At 45.5% G+C, this 26,208-nt stretch overlaps 1 protein-coding gene across 3 annotated transcripts in view; it reads right to left on the bottom strand.

The window, feature by feature from the left end:
- The window catches only part of LPIN1 (lipin 1), an 86,908-nt gene extending 64,152 nt beyond the window's left edge, over positions 1-22,756 (bottom strand). Inside the window, exons 1-2 of one of the 3 annotated variants that reach the window (XM_074581873.1) lie at positions 22,519-22,756; positions 19,600-19,749 (exon numbers count right to left, since the gene is read on the bottom strand). In XM_074581873.1, the coding sequence (XP_074437974.1) occupies positions 19,600-19,689 (90 nt within the window). In that variant the 5' untranslated portion in view covers positions 19,690-19,749; positions 22,519-22,756. Of the gene's footprint in view, positions 1-19,599; positions 19,816-22,518 lie in introns of those variants that run through there. The other 2 variants (XM_074581875.1, XM_074581876.1) reach the window with 2 other exon arrangements.
- Positions 22,757-26,208: the final 3,452 nt, after the last annotated feature.

Below are 26,208 nucleotides of genomic sequence, written 5' to 3'. Positions count from 1 at the left end.
GTTCTCTATATAGGGCAAGTTTCATCCTATTTTACACAGTCTGGGATGTGGGTCTCAGTGTATATCTTTAGTCTTTGTCACTTTTTGAATTCTAGGAGCACTTGCACCTCTCAGGGAGCGGTGCCAGCCTCGTCCATGTCTTGACCATGTGAGAAGGAAACCCAGATGTGTGGGCTGGATGTAGTGTTTGGGGAACAACTGGGTTAATTCCCTGGAAAATGCCTGCCCCACAGTTTGGCTGGAGCCTCCGGATTTCCCAAAGTAAATCAGCTGTGCAAAACAAGAACCATTTGGGGTACCAATCTGCCAGCTGTGCACACAGCTGGGTCCAGAATAGCTGCTTTGGGGTGGGCTGGAAGGAGTGGCTGTGAAGGCAGGCAGTACACAAGGAGGTGACACCTTCTTACTCCAAACATCAGGGACACGTTGGCAGAGTGGATCAAGGGTTTTCAGTATTAATTCATCCCTTCTTCCTCTTTTCCCAACCTTTGCAGTCTTTTCTGGAGCCCATCCAGCTAGAAAACAGCTCATATGAGTAGATTTCTTTTCAAATATCTGTATTTATGTAAGGATTAGACTGACCCTCTCTTTCTTTTTTTTTCTTTCTTTCTCCTTCTTTCTCTCTTTCTTTCTTTCCCTCACTTTTGTTTGCTCTTGCTCTCCCTCTCTCTTTCCTTCTCTTTCTTTCTTAAAAACAATCAAAGTTCCTGATAAATCACATCTACAATTAAATTAATAAATCTCAGGAACACAATAATAGGAACTGCCACAGGAAAACAGTACGTTTCATTAGCAGAAAAGTCAACAGTGTGTTGCAACAGCGTTGGTAATTGTACAATAGTGCTGCTGCCTGCGCATTCAGTTCCTCTGAAAAACAGTGGTCAGAGATGGTCCTGTAAAACATTCTTTGTGTGCTGGTGTAACAACCACGCGACTCTCCAGGATCCCTGCCAGCAGTTTGAAAGTACAGTTAGTGTCGCAGTTAAGTATTTGATCTTTGGAGTTGTCTAATCTCTGCTCCTGCTCGCATTTGAAAAACAACCCTAAGGAGCTTTCATTCAGTCCTGCAATTAGTGGAAAAACCTAGTATTTATTGAATGATACTTTGTCCATTGTTTAGTGACTGTTATAAATCAACTGTCTTCCTTTCGTATTTAGTAGGCTTGGAAATGCAAACTGACATGAGTAAAAATGATTTTAAAGCAGAAACAATGCGTCAAACCTTTTTTTCAGCTGTGCCGGTCTCTGTAGTCACCCTGCTGACCTTAGAGAACAAAGCTAACGTAGGGAAAAGATGACCTTGCACTTAAGCTAGTGAAATAGGACACAAGGGCTATTCCTGTACAAGAAAACTGAACAGTCATGGCACAGGAGGAGGTGCTGGGACACTCTGGTCTGTGCCCTGACGCTGGAAGAACAGCCCTTGGCACGGCTGGAGCGCCGGCCAGCTAACAGCTCCCAGTTTGGGAATGAGCACCGAGCATTTCCAACAGGCATCTGAATGGGGTCAACAGGTTTTGAGGGCTGAAGGAGCTTAATAGCATGGAGCTGACTAGATCGCGCCAGGCAGCATCAAAGCCAGAGGATGGGCACCGTCACTGTTTACTTCACTAGCACCAGTGTAGCCAGCAGGTACAGATCTCCTCTGCAGCTACCTGAGCTTTCTTCCTTCCAGGAGTGTGAACGTATCACAAGCCTTTGTTGTTCAGTTCTCCTGATGTCTAATAGGAATAATATCCTCCTAAGCTTCAGGGTAAATTCATTAATATTAATAAGAAAACTGTAACTTGTGGTGCAAAGCAAAATTTGCCTTTTAATCCCTAAAGAGAGGCTGTATGATCCCATCTTGGCCAGTCTGGCAGCATTAAGCCAAGCTGTACTTTTCCCAGCTAAACATGAAGCATTTGAGAAGAGATTTCTTGTAGCTGACAGAAGATGGAGTAAAACAAGAGAAACTTCGGAGACAACAGATATTATGGCATGATATCTGCAGTAGAACAGATTAGTCTATACGTCATACTCTCACTAGAGTGAAAAATATATAAAAATATTGCAAGGAAAAAAAATATGAAAAGGTGGTAACTGTAATCCATGGCTCCTTGGGAAAGATATGGAAATGCAGTGAGCATGAAATGCAACAGGAAACATTTAGGCATTAGGAAAATTTTATAATACCAGGCAAAGGCATGGCTTGCCGGAAGAGGCTGACATCTGTCAGAGCAGGCTGAACATGCATTTGTCAGAATGTTTTAATTATAGTTGGATTTGCCTCTAGGCATAGAAATGGACCGGACGATCTCCCAGTCTGTTCCAGCCTTGTATTCTATTATTCTGTGATAAAGTGACACGTCAGGGTGAGGCTGCATTTTCCGGAGCTCTTTCCTCGCAGTGCAAAAAATTCAGAAACTGGTGGTGAAAACCCTGTTACATGAAATTTTTTGAATCTGACTAAGAAAATAGTGCAGAAACGAGCTGAAGGGAAGCATGGCAGAGTAGCCAAGGGGTGGACTGGGTGATCTAAGAGGCTCCTCTGTCTCAAACTTCCGACTCAGTCTCACGACATCACCTGACTGGTGTTTAACTCATCACACTGATGCAACAGATGCTGTAAACAAAGTTACTCATTTGTGAATTACTCAGGTAATTTAATTCTGGTTCCTACACTAATCATGCCTCTTAATGTAGTTAAGCACACACCGTATGTGTGCTTCGTTGCTGCTAATACCAGCTAGAAACACCCTATTTCTTGCCTTGGGGAGCACGTGATTTTAAAAAACAATTTCTGTGTAATTATAAGACCCAGCTCTGATGCCCAGAGGTGATTTACATTTTCTCTGTAGTGTGGGGGCCTAGCGCAGAGCGGCTGATCTGTTCTTTCACAGACACCCAGAGCCAGTACGTTTGAGGGGGGGATGCTATCTCCACTACAGACCATCTTTTAAGCAACGAAGAGGAAGGAGGGCCGCCTTCTTTTAAGATAAGACGACAATCCTAAATTTAGCGCATGACCAAATCACCTTTCTAAATGACCTAAAGAAAAAAAATCATTTCCTAGTATCTAGAATAGTCAGGTTTGACTGACTGGAGAGGTGCAGCTAGAGTCAGGTGAAGCTTGGGACATCAGTAAACAATGTCAAAGAAATGTAACTACTGAGAGCTCCATCAGAAACTGCAGCAGTGAGTTCCTGGTCAAATGGCCTGACGTCTTAACCCACCCTGCCAAATAATTGCGGTCTACATTTACTTTCTACAAGAAGGCTACCAAAATATAGCCAGCTGGTCTGCAGGAGACCACATGGGGGGCTACAGCACATGGAGATCAGCACAGTTTAAGTACTTTGCAACAGGAAAAGCATAGTCAAGCTGTATCATATGAAGTGGAGGAGGCCCAACAAAAAAACAGTTCTGCTTTAGCACCTCACTCAAACTTGGCCTGCATCGTTGCTTTCAAGTCAAAGGAGCCCTTGTGCTCAAGCACTTTGGTAGTTCTGGGGTCCCAAGGCATCACATGGAGAGAGAGGCACAGGTATAGGGTGGGAAGATCCCAAGCAGCTTGGAGCCTCCTCGCTTGCGCAGCCCTCACAGCCTTCATTGCTCCAGGGACAACATGGGAGCCGCGGCAGCTCCTCCAGTAAAAGCACGATGTTCTCCCTGCCCCATCACTGCTGATAATACGGATAGATGCATTTTTCACTACCTCAAGTTCCTAAATTGTTTTAAAATCTAGACCTATGCTGAATGCTTTTTAATAATCCGGCATCCATGGCATTTCTGTGCTGGAGCTCCAACCTTCTTGCTAAGCGTCAGTGGGAGATGAGGACCTGCAGGACTGCTGCAATCTGCAGCAGAGCCCAGGCAGTGGTTTGATTGATAACCACATTTGAAAGTGAGTTCGAGCAAAGGTAGAAGGATCACTTCACATCAGTTAAATTATTTAGCCAGGCACCTTGCTGAGGATGTCTCAGCACTGGGTTAATGTGTGAGACTCCAGCGCAGGTCTTTGAAATACACCCATCCATGTGCTTTAGGCCAGGTCTGAATTCCTTCTGCCGAGCTCCTCCCATTTCTTAACCCCTCTGAGTCACAGCGAAAATTATCAGCTGTTTATCTAAAATCTTATGACACATCTATTGATGGCTGATAAAACCCATTTCCTCATCTCCATCATTCGGCTGGAGGAGCGTGTTTGACCGCCGCCTCCATTGGCTGGCCTGGTGGCCCCACCGGCACGCCTGCTGCTTGCTTTTGGCGGAGATTTTAATGACTGCAGTTAACACCGCACTTGGGAATGTTCCTCTTAGGAACTCCCCCAGGCTACCAAAAGGTGTTTCATGAGGTGATGTTTCCACATCACCCCATCATCACACCCTCCCTCGTGGCCTCGGCCTTTCCAGACCCAGGGGCCTCCCAGCCCTCTCCTTTACCGGGCAACCTCACCCTCATGCCTGGAAATGGCGGCTGCTGGCAGCAGCTCTCCACCGCACCACCGAGGAAGGCCATACATACCATTCACCAGAAGAGGGTTAAAACGACTGCCTCCTCCTCACAGTTAGGGGCAGAAAGCTGGCCGGTAGTGGAGCTCCACAACGGTGGTATCCGCACCATACATGCCCTTTTGCATGTTGTGCTTAGCCTTGTGGCAAACTTTGGGTCGTCCCAATCCTCACTGTTACATACAAGGAGTTCAGAGCTAGAGCTGGCAGAATATGGGATTTGCACCCGTGAAGAATCTGGAAAGTTTTGGGGTTTCATGATAAGTAGAGAACAGAGCAAGCTGGTGCCTGCCCCATTGATACTCACTCTGAGACTGCAGATACCTGCTTAGTCATGTGCGCAGGGGACCCTCAGGAAGAAAAAAAGTCAGGAGCTATTAAGAAAGTCTTGATTTAGTTCAGACGTATTCTGGTCAAACAGGTACGGCAGCGGAGCTAAACGCGGAGCAGTCTGGTTTACAGGCTTGAGAAACTGGGTTTGTGACACACGCTGGATCCTCAGGCTCTGCGGCACCCAGAAGTACTCAGGAATAAAAACTGCTATAACTGCTGTGCTGCTGCCTGCTCTTAAAATAACACCGGGCACAGTCTGTGTGTGTTTTCACTTGCTGGTATATTTTGCTGTAGGTTGCATGCAAATACCTTACAGAAGCTTGTGGGGAGCTTTTGGAAAGGAGCGTTTCCCTGATTGTTTTCTGTGTAAATCTGGGCAGGACTTCCAGGAGCGGGGATGGGGTTAGGAAGATGACAGTCGCAAAACTGGGTGCTGCACGCGGAAAAGCTGTCCGAGCCTTTGGTGTTGTGAATTGAACCCTTTGTCTGTTTGTCTAATGCAGCTGCCTCTGCAGCGTGCCGTAGACGTCACAGCAGCAAGTGGGAGGTAATGGTCACATCTGGGGCTGACCTTTGCAGATCAGCTGGGCTTTTTATGCGCTCTGTTTACTCGCCTTGTTCGCTTGTAGACTTTTACTCGGAGGTCTTCCCTGTGGGTATCGTAGCTATTTCAGACTGCAGGTGATGCTTCCCATCCCCCTGCCCATTGATTTGTGGTAAGCCTCCCATCAGAATGCAATTTATTTGGAGCGGATTAAATTTTGCCACAGACTGAAGTTGCTTCGAGTCAGTACTGATATCTGCTTCTGTATAAGTTACAGTCCAGAGTCAGCAAGAGTACCGACAGAGTAATGCGCACATCAGGATTCAAGATCTGGCTTCACGACAGGTTTGAAAGAGTGATAACAAGCCTGCATTAAAGCGCAAGTGAATTAAAATATACAGGGTGGTTTTTTTCCACTTTTCTCTGTCCATCTAGGAAAAAAAATACAGGTAGGTTTACTATGATTCCTTCAAACCTTCCATGCCGTCAAATCTTAAAGCCTCACATGCACATTATTAACCACAGAAAAATGGTATCATTGTCTTATGAGTAGTCTTCATAGATTTCTTAAAGTGATTTTCTAGCCACAGCCTTTGAAGGAGTAAGTTTAGGTTATTTCGTAGAATGTGGGTACATCTGTAATACGGAGAGGCCAGAACCTGTGTCCCAAGATCATCTTTCTGGAGCGGAAACAACAGGAGAGGAAAAACAATCCTACATCTGAGGGGTGGGTGAGGAAGTTCGGAAAATTCCATTGGGGCTGGCACTATCGCAAGCTTTCTGTGCTCTGCTGCACAACCCAGCCAGCCTCACTCGGCTTCTGCTTTTTTTGAATATAAAATAGAGAAAACAGGATCAACCTCAGACTGCTGTTACGAAACTGAATTTCCCAATGTTCACAAAGGTTCTGAGTTCCTTGGGTCAGCACACAGGGCTCACGTGTGGTAAAGACTACGTATATGTAAAAGTAAACACAAGTTCATAAATAGACTTTGGAAGCAGTTCCCTACTGGATTTTATCCAGGAGGTCAGAAAATAAGGAGGAGGGGAAAGCTAAGGGTGTCTTTCATTGCACGTGATTTGTTTTTCTCACTAACACTACACACTGTTCAGGACTATTTCTAGGAAGAAGGAGGCAATCATAAAAACCAATCAAAATACGCTACGGCTTTGCTGATTAGTAGATAAACAGCACGTGCTGAACAAGAGGAAGTTTTTGACTCACATTCTTGGGCAGAAGCATCACAGAATGCAATGTGGTATTAGTCCTGGGGCAAAAGTTTAGTATTTGTTGATACAGAAAGCTTTAAAAGTCTTTAGAAATATTTTAAGACATGTTAATAATCCCTTGAGCTTAAGCAGGCTTTAATTAATACTAAAATAATTGGATTGGCTTTGAAATTCGTCCACCATGTAACAATATCACACTTTTAGAGGTTCACCTGCCTCTCCTCCTACTTCCTTTAGTATTTTGGCTAAACCAGGCTCAGTGGCCTGGCATCTATTGCTCTCTTTTGTTAAATGTCATATAGTTTTTATCCAGGCAGCGCAATGCTATGGGTGAAACTTTACAGATCCCCAGCTGTAGAGAATGCAGTTACATCGCCAGCGGATGCTCTACACAGGGCTGGCTGGCCCCAGAATAGAGCAACAGGTCCTATCACTAACTCCAGGTGTTTATTTTACGCTCCTGAAGATGCCGTTGCTGCTCGGCTGGCGGTGAAGCAGTGCTGGATTGATGCAGCAGCAACCAGCTGCCCTCAGGAACACTTTGGGACTCTGTTCTCTGGATTTGTAGCTTAATAACAACATGGAGAGACAGGACTCAAGACCTGCACCACAATCCTCTCCCAGAGACCAGCAACATGACGGAGGACACCAGAGGTCCACCTCTGTCAGTGGAGGCTCCTGTGTGGTGTTTCTGTTACCTACACAGGGCTGGTCTTCCCCAGAGGTGAAATCAAGGAATTCGAAGCTCTATTTTGTGAATCATTTTTATCGAGTATGTTGGATTTTAAAGGTACTCCTGCGTTCAGATGTATGCATGTAGGCAGCGTAGGATGAGCTGAGAAGTTTCGTTGAAGTGTATGGCAGGGTGAGGAACATGCTGCCCGGCTGCTGTGAGGCCAGCGAGCGGTCAGGAGGTGTGTCTGCTCCAACACTCCCGCCGTCCTGCTTTCAGGGATGCTTGTCTGCGGATTTATTAAGGCCTTTTACAAAGCAGAAAATAAACCACCGGCATTACCAAGCAATAAGGCCACCGTTTTTCAATAGCCATGAACTGGCAGAAGCTGGTTAAAGTGAGGAACTGCCTCTCCCTTGTGTAAATGTCGTGCAGATCCCCAGCGAGCAGCATCTTCCCTGACCTTAGCCGGAGCCTAAGCCGAAGCGAGCTTACAGTTCCCTCTGTAGGCAGTGGAGAGGTAGAGACGATTTCAAGGGCTGATTTACTCCAACACAATCATTGTCTTTCTTTAACTGGGGAAATGAGCCCTTCTGTAGGGATGTCCCTCTCCTTCCACTGTACACAAATGCGGTAAAAAAACCTGCAGCATCCTATTTCACTGCATCTGATGCAGGTGGAGACGAAATGAGTCCATGGGAAAGCAGGAGGGGGGAAGCCCCAGGGAACCAGTGGGAATTCCAGCAGTGGCTGGTACTAAGTCTCCTTCCCCAGTTGCCATGCAAGGAAGGGCTAAAAGCTGATGGCCTTTGGCAGCCCTCCTCAGTGCAGGCTGAAGGCTCCCTCCAGCTCCTGCCAGAAGCTAAGGGAGAGCATTTCTGGGTTGGATGCAGCCCAGCTCTTGCATATATCTTACTTGGGTGCTCTGTGGAAGGGAAACCTTTTCCCCACCAGCCAGTGTCCCCATCCCTTCGGATCTGTGATCCCTCACCCCCTGACTCTGATGCACTCTCGCCGTTAACCCCCCATCTCTGCCCAGCCTTTCTTCCAAACCCAGCTCCGTCCCCTCAGGCTGTCCCACTAATAGCCCTTTCCTACTTATAGGCTAAAGGAAAAGTTCCCAGCCCATGCTAAAGCTGAATATCCGGGTCCTGCAGTAAGCGCTGGGTTAATACTTAGTTCATAATGTTTTCATAGTGCCTGAGCCATCGCAGAAACCTCCCTCTCCCACCCAGCTGCCCAGAACCGCTGAGAAAACAGTTGGGAAACTCGACCATTGCCTCTCCTGCTGCATTAACCTGTCACCCATTAGGGACATTCTTCCAGCAGGAAACTGGACACCTGCTTTGGGCTTCTTGCAGTCATCAAGTGTTGGTATAGTATGTCTGCCACAGCCCTATTAATAAACCACCTTTTTGTCTGTTGCAGTTATGCCAAGATAAGATGCCATTCCCCTTCTACCATCCGTCTTCTTTGTGTTTCACGGGTCCCAACACAGCTTTCCTTTCTGTGCCATTTCCTGATCTACTGAGATTTGTGTAGCACTTACAAGAGGAGGAAGTATATAAAAATTAGTGAACTAGTCACATAAATAAAGTTACAGGAAACTACTTGTTGTCAGCTATACCATTAGGGCCTGACTATCCACAACCTACTATCCTAGGGGGAAAAAAGAAAGGGGGAGAGAGAGAGAAAGTATATTAATTTTGAGCAAAAGCTAAGCTTTATGGCACAGTTTATATCCAAATGTGTTGCTGCAGAAATGTTCTGTGTCCATCTTCGTGGACTCCTACTTTACAAGTCTAATACAGCTGCTGGAGGGGAGCAGAAGGGACAGGTGAAATGAAAAATAAAGCAAACTTCCTTCTTCCATGATTTTAGCTCCCTTCACTTAATGTTATTTTATACAGGGGTGGGAGGGGGGAAATATTGTTATGTTTATAATCTGTTTATTAAATTCATTACCCCTCTCACGCACAGCACGGCCTCCATGAATTTCCAAGTCTATTACAAAAGCTGTTATTAGCATAATCCCCTTTTAGCAGATGGAGCAACCGAGAAAGTTGCGGTGGGTTGCTGACACTCATCCAGCAGCACAAGGGAAAACAGCTTCGTCATCCCGTCTCAGGCCAGCACCGATGAGGCCAAGAGCTCCGGTTCGTTTCTCAATCTTAGCTGAGAGTCAAGTCTTACTTCACTTACATTCAAGTTTTGGCCTCTATTGCACACACAACATAAAAGTTCCAGGGGAAGGGATTTATGAGTACGCAAACATTTTTACCAAAGGTCATGTCTGTATTGCTTTAAATTAGCTCCATTGCAATGACTGTTGCATTTCCACTGACCTCCCCAAAATGCCAGGACTCGGTCAGTAAATCCAATTTAACTAAGGATATAAACACAGAGGACATTTAAATACCTATGGGAAAACCCTCCTTCAAGTTTAATCTGTTTTGGTTTAAATTAGGCTAATACAAATTCAGGAAACTTGTTTTTCAAGAGAGTGTTCATACAAATATTTCTTGAAATGTATTTATTTATTAAATAGTATATTTCCATTGAATTTTCTAAGTGTTCCTCTGCATAAAAGCCCCCCTGCAGGTGGTCTCTGACTCATAAAAACCTCTAAGCAAAAGCTGGCAGACTTGGGGGGTGCTCGGACATTTATGATAAAGGGAGATCCCTGAACTCTAGAGATTTCTCAGAGATATTTACTGGGATGGAGATCCCACAAAGCCCCGGCTTGTACCTCTGCCTCCTGTTTCTCTGCCTTCAAGCACCCAAGAAATGAGTCCATGGGATCCTAAAATATTTAGGAAAATATAGAGCAGTCCATCATGATTTCCAGATTTTAAAGGAAAATTAATGATTTTATTAGCAAAGCTATGCAGAACTCCTAATTGCTTGTGTAAGTAAAAATTAACCTTGATATGCTTGATGATATATTATTTGCTTTTTAAAAGGTCCCCTCCATCGCGTGGCAGCTTGCTCTGTGGAGTGTGTTAGCATCGAAGCTCTGCTACGTGCAGAGAGTGAGCAAAGAGAATGGTGCGTTATACCCCAGCATAATGCAGAAAACCCAACCCTGAGACGTGAAAGTAAATAAATGAAAAACTTTCAGACTGGTTAGCAGGTACACGAAAATATGGGGATGTAAAGATGCATCCAGATTAACTGATTTATATTTTTTTTTAAAGGATACGTCCAATTTAATTGAGCGCGGTTGCTGCGGGCTGTTAGTTACCACATCGCCTCATCTCTAACCAGGGGAAGACAAATACCAGGCCTCAGCCATAAATAATGTGGGTGACCACTGGAGGTCACTTTTGGTTTAGAAATCCTCCACGTTAGAGGCCTTTTGACAGCAATACAACTGCTGAAAAAGCAGAAAAAAGGCAAAACGGGGGTTTGCAACTTGTTCATGAAAACTCATTGCAAAATGTTTATTTCATTTTAGGATACTTTATAGCCTAAAAGGGCTTCAGGGAATTCTAGCAAATTCTCTTCATGAAACAGCTATTTTCACTAATTTTTCCATATTACAGAGTTTTGCAGTGTGGCTGTTTTGGCCTGAAAGACAATAACATTATTAAATCAATGAATTGAAAGAAAAACTGTAAGATTGGGTTAGAAAAAGAACATATTTTCTGTCTTTGTGGCTATGCAGACACATTACTGGCTCTGCATTTAAAAGAAAATGTTAAAACTCTTCACCTGCTCCATGGATCAGCTGTCTGCCTCTTACCTCAAAGGCTCCAAGTTTCCAGCTTTTGCCATTGAAGAAGTAAAGAAGGAGCAAAGAAAAGCTGCGATGTTCTGGGCACTGCATTAATTTCTAGATTATTCCTGCAAAATCTTGCTCCCCTGAGGGGGTCATCCTTAGGCGATTGCGACAATTGCTGTCAGAGGCAGGCTGTGTCTGAATAAAAAAAGGATTTTTAGCCCAGCCTCCATGTTCAGCCTCTTACTTTTTGTGGCTTTTCTTGTTTGTTCAGGCTGTTATGGAAGGGGAGCTGCTTCCTGGCCTCTCCTGCTTGGGAGCACCTATGGAATCCCTTTATCCCTTGTGTTCCCTGTCTCCTGGGCAAAGGACAATCCGCTCACCCACTGGAGCAGTGCAGCTCAGCAGCGATGCCACAAAACCAGCCTTACTGCAAGATCAGACCAAGGCTTTTGTGAAATTCGGAAGACAGAAAGGAAAAGAGGAAGAGAGAGCAAGAGATTACAGAAACCACATAAATCCCTCCATCAGGTATTTTCTTCTTGGCCTTTCTGAAGGAATGGAAAATTTATCACGAATGGGCATGTCTCCATTGCCTGGTAACGGCGCCTGTAATACAGCGCCCGCTGTGAGTAAATGATTGCCCTTTTGTGCTGTGGTCTGTGGTTTTGATGATGAACTTCCTGAGAGACTGTAAAGATAAAAATCACAGCTTGCCACTTGTTGAAGATTTAAAGCGCTATAACTTCTAAGTGGTACTACCGAGGGACAAACAGGCTCTTGACTCCTGCCCCTGCGCGCCATGGCCCTGCCCCAGAATGTCACTTGCTGAAACCTAAGTAAAACTCAAGAGCAACCACACAAAATTCCCGCCCACGAGGGGAGTCTCAGGCCCCTACAGGACGCAATGCAAAGAGGCTCTGCAAAGCTGACCAGAGACGGTCCTTTGCTGTCGGCTTTGCAGGGAAACCATCCCAATACAGCAACAACGGCAGCGGCGCAGGCGTACAGAGAGCTCAGGGTTGGTGATGAAGGTGCAGTAGAAGATACCAGCTTCAGCTGGACCAATACAGACCATAGGTTAAATGAGAAATGGTTTCAGGAACTTCTTTTTCCTTCTGCACTCATATATATGACATTATACTGGTAATCTCTCAGAAAAATGGTGGCCGATTTTCCCCTGAGGGTGGCTGCTGGTACCGAAAGAGAGAAAATTAATTCTGAGGATGGTCTCAGGGTCACTTTCCCTCCTCATTTCATGAACTGCAGTCCCAGGTGGGATGTGCCACATTTCTAATACACGGTGCATTTAAACTGGGAGCGTGGGGGCTTGAGCTGTAAGTCAGCGTGCCCTGTCAGGATGGGTGCATGCAAGGCTTTTCAGTACAACGTGTCCTTCTCTTCTCACTGCTCCTTCACTCCACAGGCAAGCACAGCTTTGCTTTCTGTGCCCATGCTCACTTCCACACCTGTCTTTAGCCCTTGACATGATGATCAGAGGGCTGGAGCACCTCTCCCATGAGGACAGGCTGAGAGAGTTGGGGTTGTTCAGCCTGGAGAAGAGAAGGCTCCAGGGAGACCTTACAGCCCCTTCCAGTACCTGAAGGGGGCCTACAGGAAAGCTGGGGAGGGGCTCTTTATCAGGGAGTGGAGCAATAGGATGAGGGGTAATGGTTTTAAACTGAAAGAAGGTAGATTTAGATTAGATATTAGGAAGAAATTCTTTACTGTGAAGGTGGTGAGACACTGGAAGAGGTTGCCCAGGGAAGCTGTGGATGCCCCATCCCTGGAAGTGTTCAAGGCCAGGCTGGATGGGGCTTTGAGCAGCCTGGTCTAGTGGGAGGTGTCCCTGCCCATGGCAGGGCGGTTGGAACTAGATAATCTTTAGGATCCTTTCAAACTCTAACCATTCTATGATTTTATGATTCTATGATATATGCAGCTCCGTTTGCAATTTCTTAATTCTAGCTCTGTAAAAGCAATGAGACCCACAAGACCATTTGCTCCCATTTCCTTAACACCTGCCCCACAATATAATTTCAAGCAAACTAGAAGACAGTTCTGCATTTTGCCGTGAATGTTCTTCTCCGATGATCTACCCAACTTGTGCCCATTGAAACCAGAGGACACGTGTTCTGGGGTGCCAACACGATGGTCCCATTTTGTGCACACCCTGTTATGGCACCCACAGCCTCGTGGCTCCCTGGGTGACAGCGGTGGGAAATGCTCAGCTGATGACAGCCCAGCCCTTATCTGCTGGTTGATTTGGAGTAGAAGCTCTTTGGGAGCCTGCAGTGTAAGCGTCAGACTTCTGCTGCTTTTCAGGAAGCTTCTTCTTATCTCCCAGAGACAGGGGACTTTAAATGGAAAATTTTTAACCTTCACCATGACTGGTAAGAGCTGGACAAATTTTTAAATGCAAAGTGGGTAGCAGGAAACAAATACATATCACTGCTGTCAGAAATCCCAGATTTTAAGGCAGCCCTGGTTCTTGGAGATGTGTTTGGGCTTTCTGCCTGTTTGGACTCGGTTTTTCTTATGTGCTCCACTTTTAGGAGTGTTTCACACTTGCAGCCCAGCTCTCAGTGTAGGTTATTGCTTAGCCACTCGGTCAGGGCTGCTGAAGCTCACCCTGGGCTGACCAGCCCTTAGCCCATGGCTTTGAGGTGGTGCAAACTCCTGCTCCAGGTGAGGTTCGGCAGTCACAGCCCACTACAAGGAGTAATTGGCAACAGAGAGGTTAACACTCCGCTTGCATTTACAGCAGCATGAGATAAATAAGTGTTAATAAAGCATTACTCACCATGCAGAGAAAGGTTATCATGCAAAGGCAGCGTAGGCAACAGGAACTGGGGGGCGAAGCAGCTGACAGCCTTGGCAGTATTTGCCTGTCACTTAGTGCCCTTGCAGCCTTTGGTCCCCGTGGACTCAGCTGAACTTTCAAATCTATATAAAGACAGGGCAGGCTCTCTGAGACATGATCTCCAGATACAGAAAGATCGCTGACCTCCGTCAGTCTGCTCTAAATAAAATGCAAAAGGACTTGGTCTCAGGTCAGTTCCCCTGAGAGGTGCTCTGGGAGCTCCGGGGTGAACGGCAGGGAAGGGTCTGGGTTCCATTTACTGCTTGTTTTTCAGTAGGTGGGAAGGCAGCACACGCGCTTGATGCTGAGGGCGAGCAGATCTGTGGCGAATACCTCTGAGACTTATTTACCCTTGCAAACATACCTCCTCCAGTCGCTGAAGTGTCAGCCCTCTGAAATGGGAGCAAGGGGCTGCAACTGGGCGGCACCTGCTCCCCGGGCTGCAGCTGCTGACCTGTGGGACACGTAGGGGGAGGGAGCTCCTGCCTCTGAAAAGCCTGAGGTCTGCTCAGCAGATGGCTGCAAAAAGGCCCAACAAAATATAAGAGCGAGAGTTGGGGTTCCTCAGTCTGGAGAAGAGAAGGCTCCAGGGAGACCTTATAGTAGCCCATAGTATCTAAAGTGGGCCTACAAGAAAGCTGGTGAGGGACTTTTTACCAGGGCATATAGTGATAGGACAAGGGGTAATGGCTTCAAACTGGAAGAAAGTAGATTTAGATTAGATATAAGGAAGAAATTTTTCACTCTGAGGGTGGTGAGACACTGGAACAGGTTGCCCAGGGAAGCTGTGGATGCCCCATCCCTGGAAGTGTTCAAGGCCAGGCTGGATGGGGCTTTGAGCAGCCTGGTCTAGTGGGAGGTGTCCCTGCCCATGGCAGGGGGGTTGGAATTAGGTGATCTCTAGGGTCTCTTCCAACTATAACCATTCTATGATTCTATGGAAACAGAACAAGAGCCCACAGCGTAGACCCTGTGCATAGGGCAGTAGTTGAATCCTTGTGGCTGTAGAGATCAGCCACAGGTCAGAAAGCCAGGGGGGCACCAGATCCTTCAGTGGGCAAGGTCCACAGGCTGTGGCAGTCCCAGAGCCCACACTACTCCCGTCTGTGGGGACAGCTGGGAACCGTCCTGCTGTCAGAGCAGCTGGTGGCATCCTTGCTGCAAAGTGCAGGAGACTCAAGGAGATGGAGCCATGGGGTGAGTGGGCTCTGGTCTCCAGCTGGTCTGAGCCGGCACAGCATCCGTGGGGGGAGAGCAGCCTCTGGCCCCAGCCCACTCTTCACAGTTTCACAGGATAACTGTTTTCTTGCAGTAAAAGTCTCACAGTGAGACACACACAGATGGTTTTAGCTTTCCAAAGAAACTGATGCTAATTAAATTGTTACTCCCACGGGAATTTGGTAAATCCAGGACTGACTGCAGCCCTGGAGAAATGACAGTGTTTTATCAATGTTTTATCCCAGGTTTGGCCTGGGACTGGGCAGAGATGATTGGTAGAAACTTGCCCTTGAGAAGTCAACGAGTCCTCTCCTGTGGCAGCATCAACTGCAGCTGCAGCGCTGGCAGCAGATGGCAACTTAATTGCAGCAAGGCTTTGCATTTCTGGAAGGCTTCTCCCAGGGGACAGCAAAATACAATACAAGCTTCAGGTTAAATTAACCTAAAAATGTTGGAGGTAGGAGGGAAATGAAGGTTACCACTCTCAAGTGTGCCCATTTACTTCAGGTACCCCATATGAGCGGCTCAGGGGGGATTTTCACAGATGCTCAGCCCTTGCGGTTCAGGTGGAATTTGTAGAAGTTCCTCTGAACATGAGGGTCTTGAGCCAGGATCTCAGAGAGAGCTACCTACAATAAGTGGAAATGCTGGAAAAGAAAACCTGAATTTTGCCTAGGGCCGTATGGGAAGTTTGTATTTGATTCAGAAATTTGCAGATTTCTTTGTGTCTGCTATGCTTTGACAGGCCCAATCCTGCTCTAAAATCTGGTGATAATGAGGGTGGGTGAGTGCTTTCAATGTCCCACCTAGATATTTCTGTAATTAAATGTGAACAGCAGTGACAACATTGAAAGAAACACCACCACGTGGAGAGTTTGGAGATGTTTTAATAATATTCTCTTTTCTCCAATGTGCTTTTCTTGCTAAATAAGTTACTGGCTTTCAATGCTCACCACAAAGCATGACTCAGAAAATCCCCCCCATGGCTCAGCAGAAGGACAGCAATGCCCAGGGATGCCAGGGGGCAAGTCAGGCCAGGCACCATGTCTCCATCCGAGGTGGTCCCATCACCCTGCTGAATACGATTGCTCTTTGCCCCAGGCTGGAGGAGCAGAAATGTTCTCCACACATGGCCCAGCAGTGGCCGTTTGGGCAATCTTTGGTTAGAAGAGCAGCTCCACAGCCACCCTGAGACTCCTCCAGCCCAGCTGGTGGCTCTCCCTGGAAAGCCGGAGCCAAACAGGCCAACGTGTCTCCCCAGGAGCAGCCTCACACCATCCTGCACTGGCAAGACAGCTGCCTACCCCACAGGATTTCAAGCACATCCTTAAAACCAAAATAAATAACCCCTGACTGAACTGGTGAAACAAAGAAAAAGCTGGAATCCAAACGAAAAAGGGCCTTCCGCCATGTCCCCGCCAACAGCCCCATCCCTGCACATCACACTTGTGCCAGGCCGCCAACAGCAGCACCTGACACCAGCCCAGCTGCCAACACATGCCCCATGTGTCCCTGTCCCGGTCACCAAACGGGAAACTAGGTTTGCATGCCCAGCTCGCAGCCATCCGACCATCGCACCACTTTGCTGCAGTTGTTATTTATGGCCTGGCCTGGCTCTTTGGTGTTGTGTGGGCACGAGCCGTTGTGGCTCCACCACCTGGCTGGGTTACCCCAGCAGAGCAGAGCAAACAGGGTGTCACAAGGCCACCCCGCAATGCAGCCGTGTCCAACCACGGGGATGAGGGGCAAGCACGGTTTCAGGGAGGCAGAGGCCAGTGCAGGAATGTTCCCTGCCCTCTCCAGCTCCCCCAGCCCATCTTGTTTGGCAAACATGCTCAAATGGGGTCGCCAGCGCCAGCCCCATGCTAATGGTGTGGGTGGGACGAGTTCCTCACCAGTAACACATGGCCCAGTTTGTCAGACACTTGTAGACACTGTCATCATCTGCAGGTTGGTGAAAGAGGTGCAAGAATGGGCTAGAGGTATCCACCTTTGCATTATCCATACAAAGTTGTGGCAATGCACTGTAACACTTGTGGAGGATTTAGAAAGGCAAATATTTAAGGACAGCATAACCTAAACAGCAACATGGGTTTCAGGTCACACTGCTCCGGCAGAGTCCTCCCTTCTGAACATTCCCAGTTCCAACAACACAGGTCAGTCACAATTTCCTATTGAAACTCCACATGCCGTCACATTGCCAGTGACTGGGCAAAAGTGGAAAAGAAACTGGACTGATTCTGCAGGGTTTTAAGGTAGTTTTTCCTTGCTGCTTTACTTGTGCAGTTACCAGAAAGCTGTCTGCCTAAGTATCTCTCTGTTTCGAGTCTAAGGGCGCTTGTCTTTAAATTCTAGTACCACCATCCCCACCATGTTACATCAGCTTCTCTCAGTGGTGCATAATTTATTTGTTATTTTTTCTTTATTCCTCCTCTGAAAGGGACAGAGGTGTACAATCTCAGTCATATCCTTAGGGAAAGAAAATGTCTGCATGAAATTCTGTTTGTGCGGTCCTCTTGCAACATCATGGTAAATCAGAGGATGTGTTTTGAGGTCTAGACGCTTACAAAAACAAATTTTCGCTTCTGGAAGCATGTAATTTTTTAATCACATGCTACATTTCAAAGCCTAGGGCTCATATGTTTATCCTTGCATAGCCAGGGAATCTTTTTATTGAAGAGCTCTCTATTATCATCTTTTAATATTCTCAAATATGTGTATTCTGTCATCCTCTCCAAGGACCAGAGTTTTCTCTGTACTCTACGATACACCAACATGCAGAAGCACTTCAGTAAATCTGTGGAGGCAAATGGTCCTTAGGAGAAGCCCAGAGTCAGCAGCTCCTAAAGGCCAACAGCAACAGTTTCAAATGATCTTTACACATCTATTTCTATCAGAAATCCAATATGCTGAATAACACTGTTTAACTTGTAATGAAACTTATACATTTGTTGCAGAACAGATTGATCCATGGAGCAGTGGGATCCTTGACAATTTAACAGACTTATATGTTAAGGAAATTCCCAGAAGGAAACTTAAGCTAAAGTACAAAACATACAAATGCAATAGTCAAAATGTTGTGTAGGACATCTTAATTTTTAATAAAACTGATAGCCAGAAAACCACTGGCATTTGAAGTTTTAAAAAAAAATTTAAATCCCTGCCTTCTTTGTTTATACTCAGACTTTGGTTTATATTCAATGTAGTTTGGATGTTCCTTAGCACTCCAACCATCTGCTAACTCTTCAGTACCTATCTCTCCACACCCAGCCTCTGTTCTGCTCAGTCTGTTGGGGATTTTCAGTGGAAATAGAAAGTTTCCACTTAGGTTTAATTAAGAAATCAACATCTATAAACTATCTTCCTACCCATCAAAAATAGACATTCACCAACACACAAATACTGTTGCTCGCCAGGAAACCTGTGTCCTGATAGTGAGAACAACTGGCACTCCTTTTCATCCTCCTTTCATGGTCCTCCAAAGATGAGGCTATTTTAAATCCACATTCCTATCATCAGCTAAGCCAATTTATTCTATGTCTTTTATCTTCAAAAAGTAATTGTCTGATATCTCCTTGGGCACCTGCAGGAAATATCACTTCCATGCTTACACACACATTCGTGCCTGACCACAAACACTTAGAAACCATTTCAAACACTGACATTTCCAGAAAAATCATGGATATGTATGTCTATAGAAAGACATGGAAATTTAAGGTTATGAAATTAAACCATAAATACTAATTTCAAGACATAGAATTGGTTTTAATCACTTTGATGCTTTTTTTTAAGTAATTGAAAGCCTTGGTTGTACCCTCACCTCTTTGCCTGAAACTTAGAGAATTCCCAGGCCATTCAGCAGAGCTGTTCCTATTTCCACTCAAACCCCTTTCGGAGCAAATGCATCCTCTCTTTCCATCAGAAAACCGTACCGACCCACATCCTCTCTAGGAGCATTAGGCATCAAGCCCAGATCTTAAAGCACGGGACCAGGCAACCGCTGGTAGTGGACCGTCAGTGCAGACTGTCTTCCATTAAGGAAGTTTCTGTCTTACTAAAAAAATTATGGCAAGACATTTCTGTATTTGTAATAGCGGTCTCACTGGCTCTTTTCCTAATGCAGAACTTCACAGCAAACATTTACATTATTGTTTACAGCATTTTCCCTCCATTATACCTAAAAGGTATCTTTCAAGAGTGCTGCTTTGCACGGCCAGTGAGACAGCAAAGCAAAGAGCACACAGCCAGCCAGGTTTTCTTGTAGCATCTGATATACGCAACAGAAGCAAAAGCAAGTTTTCCCGATTCCTTTTTTTTTAAATGTCCACAGGTAGAACTCAAACAGAAAAATCTAATCATTAAAGGAAACTCAAACTTCAACAGGAGAGTAAAAAATCTTCAACAGGAGAGTAAAAAAACAGGAGAGTTGATGATACTCAGTTCTATTTAGGTTCGCACAGCACAGTTACTTTTTTCTAGAGCTTTAAAATGGTATTTATGCAACCTTAGGGCATAAGCTCTTACCCAAGACCAAGGGGAGCCAGTGGGGGTCTCTGGCTGGTCTTCCTCCTCAGACGACGTCCTGAGCCGATCGTTTTCCTCCATTCTTTGCATTTGCTCCTAAAACCACTCTTGGTTTTGGCCATATACAAAAATGCTGCCTTCACGTTTTAGCTGTTGACAACAAAGCTCCAGAGAATATAATTTCGCAGTGATCGTGTTTGCTTGCTAATTTTACCTGCTGAAGTTCTTGGAAGCACAGTCAGAGCAAGAAACCTGAGCTCAGTAAATCAGAGCACACTTTCCTTGCGACTGACTCCTCAAGTATCCTAATTAAGTCATAAGGTTTGGTGAAAAATTAGAGCCTGACAAACATAAATTCACTTCCAAACAGTCAGTGTCCTTACTTTGATGTGAGATGTTATGGTCAGACAGTTTGCTGGGTAATAAATTCCGTGAAGAGAATATAAGGAATTTTCACTGCCAACATTTTATTACCATCATTAATCATATTTTGCATGTATTTTAATGGTTTAATTTTGTTTTCAAGACAGGTTCTTTATGTCAAAATCTAATTCTGCCTTTCTGCACAGCTGCACAACTCCACAACCACAACTGTGTGCGTGTGAAGGCAGCACAGCTTTTCCGTTCTTCTGGGCAATCAAGTTTGAAAGAAGGTCATTTTCTTTTCCGTTTGTCCCTTTTGATCTTCCATTTCTGTTTGGTTTGGTACCTGAGTGTAGAATCCAATTATTATAGATATCACCCTGTGTAACTACAGACAAACTTGCCCTGATACCTACCTGTGAGACCTCTGGTTCTGTAAGAGGGGACTTGCCGGGTCCAGCATCTTGAAATCACTTCTGGCAGCCACCAGCTTAGTCACCAAGACCAGGCTTGGAGGAGGCTTTGTGCCTGAACTGACCACTCATTCATAGCTGTGATATGTTTTTCAATTCACAACCTTTAGCTTGAATATTATCATCATCATCATCATCATCATTATTATTATTATTATTGTTATTATTATTGTTGTTATTATTATTATTACTACTACTACTACTACTACTACTATTCCTCTGCTTATAAGGTATCTGGCTGCAGTAGCTGGTGAAACAAAATCGCTGTCAAAACTCCCGAACCCTTCTGATCCATCTCTGACTTTGGCCAAAAGCTTCTAAATCTTTCCACTGAGTCATTTCATGAAATGGGCTATTTATAGCACAGCGCTGCAGGAGCGTCCTAGCTTTAGCTATGAGCTGATAATGATTATCAAATGAACAACATGCCGAGCCATGTTTGATATTTAACCTTAAGCTAAATGCAAATTCAGTAGGTAGGAAAATAATAAAGTGGTGGGAAAAGAGAACTTTGGCAATATAGCATTGAGTAGAGAAACAGCCTGGTGCCAGCCCGCGGTCTCTCATCACTATGAGTGTCACTAAGCTGGGCAGCGTGCAAAGACAGAGAGGACTAAAAAGTGACAGCCCTCCCTGACAGCTGGTAGCCCACCAGGTGTTGTCAGCTTGAGGATCAGTCGCCCAGGCTGTGGTTTGACACTTGTTTTCAACAGCAACACCAGCATCAGCTGGACTTGCCTCCGTCGTCCTCCTTATCCTAAATTACAACATTCAGGGCTTTTTAAAGTCTGAAACAGTTTCCTAATTTATTCTGGGGTCTCAAGAAGAGCTATGACACCCCAGCTGAGAGGGAAGCCCACTGCTGCGTGGAGTTGCCTTTAAGCTTTGGGAGTATTGGGAAAGAGGTGTTATTCCTGCATCAACCAAAAGTAACACAGCTGCCAAACAGCTGCGAAAGTCTGCCATAGCAAAGGAAATGTCAGTTTGCCTCACAGGACGGGCATCAGGTGCACACAACACCCTCTCGGCTCACTCCAGTTACTCACTGGGCCTACGGGAGTCTGCTGGGGTGCCCTCAGCTTCCCTCCTGCACTGTCATACAGCTTTGTGCTCCTCTGACCTGCTCCTGGCCTGAAACTCCGCCACTCTGGCCCACTGGTGCCAGTCCCCAGTGGAATTCCCACCTTAGGATCACAGAGACATCTGGAAGAGATGTAATTTTCAGAGAAATTGATGCTTACTTCGATTCTTTCACGTTTCATGTTAGAAACTCAGAATCTGAAGTGGCCCAAAAGCCAAGTCCCTCTCAAGTTGTAGGCTCACACTTCCAGGAGAAAGCAGCACAGCACTTAAGTTACCAAGATGCTTAAGTTACTTGTTTCTGTTGTATGCCCAATGCTAGGACTGTGAGCACAGAAACCCATTTATTAGCTGCCTGACAGATCACATTTTCTTTCTGGAACAGTTTCGGGGAAGGAAATTCAATACAATTCTTCTCATTTCATCTAAACAGGGAAATGCCACACCTAATGAATTTCAATGGCATTCCTGCTTCTGCTGAAAGGTCTATTCACTAAACTTAAAAGATAGGAACCACTGTTTGTTGGAGTAATTTTCCACTCTCCCACCCACTTCTGTTAAATTTGCTCTCAAGCTGTGATGGGTAAGTATAACAATCTATCAGAAATACTGTTTAAATCATTGTAATAAGTCATGTAATGTTTATTTTTAAAATTCTTCAAGAAGTGGCTGTGCATCTTTCCCACCACACTGTATTTCTGAAGCCTTTGTCCTGTTCTGCACCGTCCAACATCAGAACCTTTCTGCTTTCACCAGGAAGCACCTAACAAGTACGAGCTTTTCTTCCCTGCAACACATATGAACCCAGCAACTGCTGTTCAATGCATCTGCTGGTATCCCATGTCCAAGGGTGACCATCACCAAACACTTCTGATCAAGAAGTCCAGACATGGAATAATAACCAGCTGTGAAAAGAACTTTCTCTGTAATTTTCATAAATTAGAACAGTGGTTCCCAGCCTTTTCCCAAGGTTGCCGTTCCCACCAGCTTTTCTCCTTCTCACCTCCTCCGCTGCCGTGCCCACACAGCCAGGCCACTCTCTCTTTGCCTCCTTCCCAGTGTTCCCAGCGGCTGCTTTTGCTTCACTCCCTTCCCATTTCCCCACTCTCGGGACTTCTTGACTTTGCTGCTTCTTCCCCAGTGGGTGTTTTCAACCCAAGACACACGTGGAACAGGGGGGCTGACACAAAATTCAAAGAAGATATTCTCAGACTCACAGTTCACATAAGCTTCACAACAGTTTTTAGACTCCTGCTCAGCTCGTAGCCTCTGTGACGTCCTGTAGCAACGAGTTTCATCATTGAATAATTATGCAGTGAAAATAGAAATCGATGTCATTTTTAAACATTGCCAAATGATTTCACCGCGTGGTGACACAGGGTAAACAGGAGCCAACTTCTTTTTATAAACAGCGTTTGTAAATGCTGTATCATGAGAAGGAAAAAAAACATTTGTAATCATCCCAGGTTATTTAAATATAGTAATATTCGATCGTAGTAACCTTGCTGTGAACTTTATTTTGCTGAACTGATAAGATTATATCATCTTATTTTTAATAGTGTAATTGTTCAACTTAAAGATTAATTTAAGGTATTTTTAAACATAATCACAGCTCTACTATACTGGGACGCTGCCACTCACCTACAATAGTTTAACTTTCTCCAGCCGTTTCAGATTACTGCAGTTGCCGTCGACATAGCGCATGGATCTGCTCTTCTCTATTTTCTTTCTGTAAAGTTTTTTGTCTCATAAACACACACAAATTTATAGCACCTTGGTACCTGAAGCAGGGCTACATTAAGAAAGCAAGAATAAAATCTACCTTAGGCAGCTGCTGACTTGTAACTCTCCTGTGTTGCATCTCCTGCAGAGGTGAGATTCAAGATGCTGCATGTTCAGCCCTAACATGAGCCTCGTGGGGCATTTCAGACTGGTACACAGTGCTGCCAACCTGCCCCAGCGCAGCTGCCATCTTCTCTGGGACACATCTACGAGATTTATGGCTGATAAATCAACAGTATTTGCAAGAATAATTTAAGTTCAAATAGAAAGAAATCGCACCATCACCAAAAAACAGGTTCTGTGTGTTTGCATAGGTATGTGATGCAGAATTAATCCAGTGGTTACCACGGCGGGGGGTTGGAACTAGATGATCTTTAGGATCCTTTCCAACTCTAACCATTCTATGATTCTGTGATTCTATGAAGAGCCGTGTCCTTAAGGAAGTAGGAAAAAGGAAAGAATACAGATTTTCTTTCACACCAGTGTAGCCAATGTATTTCAGTGACAGCTGAGGAAATATGAAGGCTGGTTGCTGAGGGTGGGGGACGGTGTGCGAGCGGAGGACTCTGGTGGGAGAACAGAAAGGCAGGGCGGGGGATTGTGCACGGTGCAGTGAAGGGCTGTGTGGTGGGCATGTGGGTGCCTGCCGGTGTGTGGGACTCCGCTCGCGGCGTGAGCGGTGCGTGGCAGATGGATGCAAGCAGAGGTCTGTCTTTAAGATCATTGCAATGTGTTACCACCCTAAGGAACAGATCTGGGACGGTCATTTCTGCCACAGGCACCGTGGCAGCGGCTGGGGAACAGACCCCAGGAAGGAGGGATGGCTTGTGATCCCCCACCAAGCCCCGCAGGCCAGCAGCCTGCAGCAGACGGATGGGACCCGTTGAGCTGGGTGCTCACGCCACGCACCCTGCTGTGGAAATCCTGATTCTTTCACACTGCACCCAGCCCTGCCCAGGGTCCTCGGGCCCCAGAAAACACTTCCACAGCCAGGAGCCCTGCTTGCCGCCCAGCTTCTTCCATGCTGCTGCCTCCATTCATAGCCCCCACCTCCCATGCTCTCCCTTTTCCACCCTGTAAACCTCTCCTCTGACCCTTCCTTTGGGTTCTTTGTCCATTACTTGTACCTCTTTCTTTGACACACGTCACCACAGAGTGTCACCAATACAGCCTTTGAGAAGCAGCCCCCTCTCAAGCAATATTTAGCAGCTGCCTTTAGATGCAGGGTGGAAGCAGAGATCTGTACATTCCCTGTCACCACAACGGGAGGCACTTGGTAGGGAAGAAGGATGAAATCCCTTACATCCTTTAGTGTTCAAATTAGCTGTAATGGCCATGCTATTCAAATACCAGATATCAGTGCTTAAGTGCTTGTGAAGGCTGTTTTGACAGTGGAGAGAGGATGCTAAGAAGGAAAATAATGTCACCTTCCCAGTAACCTTTTCTATATTTGGATACTGTCTTTTGCAGAAGCTGAATCACAAAATACTTTACCCTCTGACACACAATACAGAACATGCTAACAATACTATCTGCAGGTGATAATAGTGGATGACTAAGCCAGCAAGCATGGAAAGCACTAGAGAAGAAGGTAGAGGCTGAAAAAGTCTAAAAGTATGCAGGCAATGCCTTTTATTTTGTTTGCTACTACATTATCAAGTCAATCCATGTAATGGAGAGCTCTATCTTCTTGCCATGACCAAAGTCCGAAAGGAAAGACTAGAAGATCTGTTTGCGTAATGGGCAGGGGCCAGGTTTTCTCGCAAAGGTCACTGGAATTGAAAGGCAAGAATTCCCTCGCACAAAAGGCAAGAGGAGAGAAGAGTGAAGCTGGGACCTGGGTTGCCAACCCTGCACATGCACCTATGGTGAACAACTACAGCACAGGATGCCAGTCCCACCCAAACAGATTTGTTTTTACTTATGATGATTTTCTTTTGTATTATCATGATTTTCACTTGTGTTACTGTATCACTTCAGAGTCCCAGTTGGACACGAACCCTACGTTGACCCTCTCCCTGAAAGCTTACACTCTAAGGGAGCTTAGCCTGTAAACTAGGCCAGGGATGAAGAAACTTCTGGATGAAGCTCTGGAGAGCGGCTCTCCCTGACTCATCCACCATTACATTTTTGGCATCCTGTGAACAAAATGCCATATTTTACTACCATGTTGAGTACCTACCTGGTCGTATGATGGGAATTAACTGCATTTTGGTCACATAGTAAGTGCATGTCTGGTCTTATAACAGGATGTGCTCCATCAGACAATGGGCCATGCAACACCATATGCAATTGCTTACGCATATACTCCATGATGGAGAAGGATTGCACTTGGTCACACGATAGACATACGGCTGGTGAGGCCATGTCCTGAGACTCCTGTGCTGTAGACAGGATACAGTTGGTAACTCACGAACAACAGGTTAATGATGAAACAACACTGAGGAGTATGATGGTTTCAGCCCACTAGCAGCTGAATTTCATCAAAGTTTTGAAGACTTCCTGGCAAAAGAGAATGTTAAGAAAGTATGTGATTTATTATTATTTATATGTTATTATATACTTTAGGCCTTTTTTCAGTTTCTTGGAGAAAATGGATGTCTAAAGACTTGCGAAGCAAATCATAGGTCTAAAACACAGGGAAAGTTTACAGACGCTTGGTATAAGTTGTTTAGGTATTTGGTTACAGGAAAGGAGATTTCAGCCCACTGTCTTTCGTTCTGAGTTCTTGTAAATAGTCTATACCTTTGAGGCTGCATTATGCTTTAGGCCATCAAGCAGTATTGTATTTTCTCTTGATCAGTTCAGGGCATTCCTTAATTATATTAACTGCTTTCCACCCAACCCTTTTCTTTTTTCCCCACAAAACTGTACTTGCTGGTGCTACACATCACCAAGACAGGTGTCCATG

Source organism: Larus michahellis, chromosome 3, assembly GCF_964199755.1.
Source record: "Larus michahellis chromosome 3, bLarMic1.1, whole genome shotgun sequence".
NCBI classification, from domain to species: Eukaryota; Metazoa; Chordata; class Aves; order Charadriiformes; family Laridae; genus Larus; species Larus michahellis.
Note: the sequence above shows the minus strand (reverse complement) of the source record. Positions and strands in the feature narration are given on the sequence as shown.